The sequence below is a fragment of the Triticum dicoccoides genome, chromosome 4B, assembly GCF_002162155.2.
Source record: "Triticum dicoccoides isolate Atlit2015 ecotype Zavitan chromosome 4B, WEW_v2.0, whole genome shotgun sequence".
NCBI lineage: Eukaryota > Viridiplantae > Streptophyta > Magnoliopsida > Poales > Poaceae > Triticum > Triticum dicoccoides.
In genome coordinates, this window is record NC_041387.1 from 709058 (window position 1) to 713458 (window position 4401).

Here is a 4401-nt window from a genome sequence, read left to right on the forward strand (position 1 = left end):
AATTCCAGCTGCTTTCTCTCTCTCAGCTTGAATCCCCAATTTCCAGTGAGTTCAGTCCAAGACTTCAAGGTACGACAGCTGCTGTTACTACCGATTGAGATCCCTTCTCTTTTACTGATTGATTCTCCAAGACTTCAAGAGCTATCTTGCCGTAAAAGTGAGAGGGGCCGTAAAAAGAAGTTGGGTTTATGGGAGCTGTTGAAATGCTATTTTTGTCTTAACTTATCGTAAACAATAGTTTATTCAAGATTAGGAAAGCTGTTGGAGTTGCTTCAAGTGACTTTGCATTGAAAAGGGTCCTCTCTTGTGTTGCATGGCATGGCATGGTCTAAAAGAGGGATGGATCCTCTCCTCTCCTCTCCTCTCCTCTCCTAAGCATGCGGTGAGCCAGAGGTGATGCATGGCTTGCAAGGGAGGTGCCTGCCAAATTAAGTGAAACCACACATGGCATGCAGCCCTGCCCTGCCCTGCCTGCCTGCTGCATGCACGTCGTTGGTCAAGCTCCCTCCCTCCGGCCTTCCCCTAGCTTTCTCTTTCTCTTTTCCCTTCCCTGGAAGGAACTCCAGGAGCAGGAGCAGGAGGAGAGGGAGGCCCTCCTCTGTTCTTCTCCCTCCTCAACATCCTTCCTTCCATCCATTAAATTTAAAAGTTGCCACCTTCAAAAACCTCCATCGCCGTGATTGCCACGTACGTCGTTCCTCCATCATGGCGGCCGCCCGAGGCCGAGGCGTCCTTCTCGCCGTCCTCCTCTTGACGACGGTGGCCTTCGCGTTCGTCGGCGCGGACATATACAAGCCAACGGACTCCATTCTGGTTAACTGCGGGTCGGACAAGGACGGGCAGGACGAGGACGGCAGGAAGTGGACCACCGACAAGGACAGCAAGTGGCTCCCCGACGGGGGCAAGTCCTCCATCATGGGCACCGCCGACGTGTCGGACCCGTCGCTCCCCTCCCCCGTGCCCTACATGACGGCGCGGGTCTTCCCTAAGGAGACCGCCTACACCTTCCCCGTGTCCGACGCCGACCGCCACTGGGTGCGCCTCCACTTCTACCCGGCGGCTTACCACGACATCCCCGCCGACCACTTCTTCTTCTCCATCAGCACCTCCACCGGCATCACGCTGCTGCGCAACTTCAGCGTCTACATCACCGCCAAGGCCCTCACCCAGGCCTACATCGTCCGGGAGTTCTCCCTCCCTCCCTCCACCGCCGGCTCGCTCTCCCTCAAATTCACGCCCACTGCCATGAACAATGCCTCCTACGCCTTCGTCAATGGCATCGAGATCATCTCCATGCCCAACTTCTTCGGCGACCCGGCCACGCTGGTCGGCCTCGACGACCAGTCCCTCGACGCCAGCGCCGGCAACCTGCAGACCATGTACCGGCTTAGCGTCGGCGGCTCCTACATCCCGCCCACCAACGACTCCGGGCTGACCCGCGAGTGGTTCTCCGACACGCCCTACGTCTACGGCGCCGGCACGGGCGTCACCTTCGAGGCCAACGACACGATCCCGATCAAGTACCCGGCCCCCGCCGACGAGTACGCCGCGCCCGTCAGCATCTATGACACGTTCCGCCACATGGGCCGCGACGCCAACCTGAACAAGAACAACAACCTCACCTGGGTGTTCGAGGTGGACGGCAACTTCACCTACCTCCTCCGCCTCCACTTCTGCTCGCTCATGGAAGACAAGATCAACCAGGTCGTCTTCGCCATCCTCGTCAACAACAAGACGGCCACCACCACCGGCAGCGCCGACATCATCGCCTGGGCCAAGGAGAAGAACCCTGCTAATCCCGGCGCGCCCGGCAAAGGCGTGCCGGTCTTCAAGGACTACGCCGTGTTCATGCCCGCCGCTCCGGCGGGCAACGACACCATCCTCTGGCTCACGCTGCGCCCAGACACCGCCAGTAACCCACAGTTCGTCAACGCTTTCCTCAACGGCCTCGAGATCTTTAAGGTGAGCGACGCCTCCGGCAACCTGGCCGGCCCAAACCCCGACATTTCTAAGATGCTGGCGGAGGCCGAGCTGGGGGCCGTGGACGGGCAGTTCAGGGAGAAGCCGAGCAACGTCGGGGCGCTCATCGGCGGGGCGGTGGGCGGCGCGGCGGCATTCGGGCTGGTCGCGGCCGTGTGCTTCGTGGCGTACCAGAGCAAGAGGGGGAGGGAGCTGAGCAGCAGCCCATCGCACTCCTCCTCCAGGTGGCTGCCGGTGTACGGCAGCTCGCAGACGAGCGTGAGCAAGTCGTCGGGCGGGAGGAGCGCGATGACGCTGAACCCCAACATCACGGCCATGTGCCGGCACTTCTCGTTCCAGGAGATAAAGTCGGCGACCAAGGGGTTCGACGAGTCGCTGGTGATCGGCGTGGGCGGGTTCGGCAAGGTGTACCGGGGGGTGGTGGACGGGGACACCAAGGTGGCCATCAAGCGGAGCAACCCGTCGTCGGAGCAGGGGGTGCTGGAGTTCCAGACGGAGATCGAGATGCTGTCCAAGCTGCGGCACAAGCACCTGGTGTCCCTCATCGGGTGCTGCGAGGACAACGGCGAGATGATCCTGGTGTACGACTACATGGCGCACGGCACGCTGCGGGAGCACCTGTACAAGAGCGGCAAGCCGCCGCTGCCGTGGAGGCAGCGGCTGGAGATCGTGATCGGCGCCGCCCGGGGGCTCCACTACCTCCACACGGGCGCCAAGTACACCATCATCCACCGCGACGTCAAGACGACAAACATCCTCGTCGACGAGAAGTGGGTGGCCAAGGTGTCCGACTTCGGGCTGTCCAAGACGGGGCCGACGGTGCAGAACCAGACGCACGTGAGCACCATGGTGAAGGGCAGCTTCGGGTACCTGGACCCGGAGTACTTCCGGCGGCAGAAGCTGACGGAGAAGTCGGACGTCTACTCGTTCGGCGTGGTGCTGTTCGAGGTGCTGTGCGGGCGGCCGGCGCTGAACCCTAGCCTGCCGCGGGAGCAGGTGAGCCTGGCGGACCACGCGCTGAGCTGCCAGCGGAAGGGCACCCTGGAGGAGATCATCGACCCGGTGCTGGAGGGGAAGATCGCGCCCGACTGCCTCAAGAAGTTCGCCGAGACGGCGGAGAAGTGCCTGGCGGACCAGGGCGTGGACCGGCCGTCCATGGGCGACGTGCTGTGGAACCTCGAGTTCGCGCTGCAGCAGCAGGACACCTTCGAGAACGGCGGGAAGCCGCCCGAGGTGGACGACTACAGCAGCAGCTTCACCATCACCCCGCCGTCCATGGAGGAGAGCCTGGCGGCCAACGCGGCGGCGCTGTCGCTCATCAGCGAGGACATGGACGAGGAGGACATCGCCAACAGCGTCATCTTCTCCCAGATCGCAAAACCCACCGGACGATGATCCTTTTTTTCACCTTCACTTCACTTCACTTCACGTCTCGTCTCGTGTAACAGATGAGATCAGATCCTAGATCGATCAGATCGAATGTGTATGGTTGTACTCCTCCCTACGTACCACCAGCAGACAAGACAGCAGACATGCATGCATTCATGCATGCACGCGCGCAGACGGCCCGTCGATCGGCCGGGGTGGGTGCATCGGAGACTGTGTCGTACGTATCAGCTGCTCTATATACTGTATGTATGTATATGTATATGTATGTCCCCAACTAGTGTAAAGGAAAACTTGTAATACAAACTCGAGTCTTCTTCAACTCTGGTGTGGCCGACCGGTGTGGGTGATGGATGTAATTAAATGGAAATAGGATGAACCAGCTAAGCGACCAGCTAGCAGGCGATAACGTTGAAGGCATTGTTTGAATTTGCTCGGACTTGTTCTTCACGCGGGAAAACTCGCGATCTACCCTTTAGTGGTTGGTTCCGGTAATGGTGGCGCTTTAGCATCGTTCCCAATCTATCTCGTTGTACTCCCTCCTCAAAGAGATGGTCAGTGCACATACGGTTCCTGCTACAGATTTTCTTTTACTCATTGTTTTGATCACTTTGAACTTCTTTCTACTCCACCAGGGCATTACTTTAATCTTGTTTGACTTTGTCAGTCGTCGTTGTGATTTTTTTATGTATGTGTGTTGTTGTTGCTTCTGTTTATCTTAGCTATGCAGCACTACATGCTTATTCTGTTTGTATCTTCTTGATGCTTCATTTTAAGGTAATAAAATCCACCTTTGTTGAAAAGAAAAGCACCACAAACATAATGAGCATTACGACCACTGCCGCTGCAAGAACAAGCCGCCGACACACCACAGTGCTCCGTGGACAATGTCTAGATGGACGAATTCGGGGAGAGTCGAAGTCCAGAAGACAAGTAAAGAACCTAACCTAAACTACTAGCTGGAGCGAAATATGACATGGAGGGAGTAGTAAATATGACATGCAAAATGGTTTTCTTTTCTCGTCCAATTTACAA

The 4401-nt window shown here is 57.9% G+C and overlaps 1 protein-coding gene across 1 annotated transcript; it reads left to right on the forward strand.

Moving 5' to 3' along the window:
* The first annotated feature begins 532 nt into the window (after positions 1-532).
* Positions 533-3744, forward strand: LOC119293127 (receptor-like protein kinase ANXUR1). Its single transcript, XM_037571687.1, has one exon. It carries the CDS (start codon positions 706-708, stop codon positions 3373-3375), a length of 2670 nt encoding a protein of 889 aa, XP_037427584.1. The 5' UTR covers positions 533-705; the 3' UTR covers positions 3376-3744.
* Positions 3745-4401: the final 657 nt, after the last annotated feature.

Coding starts and splice junctions, on each gene's coding strand:
- LOC119293127 (XM_037571687.1), top strand. CDS start 706: ATGGCGGCCGCCCGAGGCCGAGGCGTCCTTCTCGCCGTCCTCCTCTTG.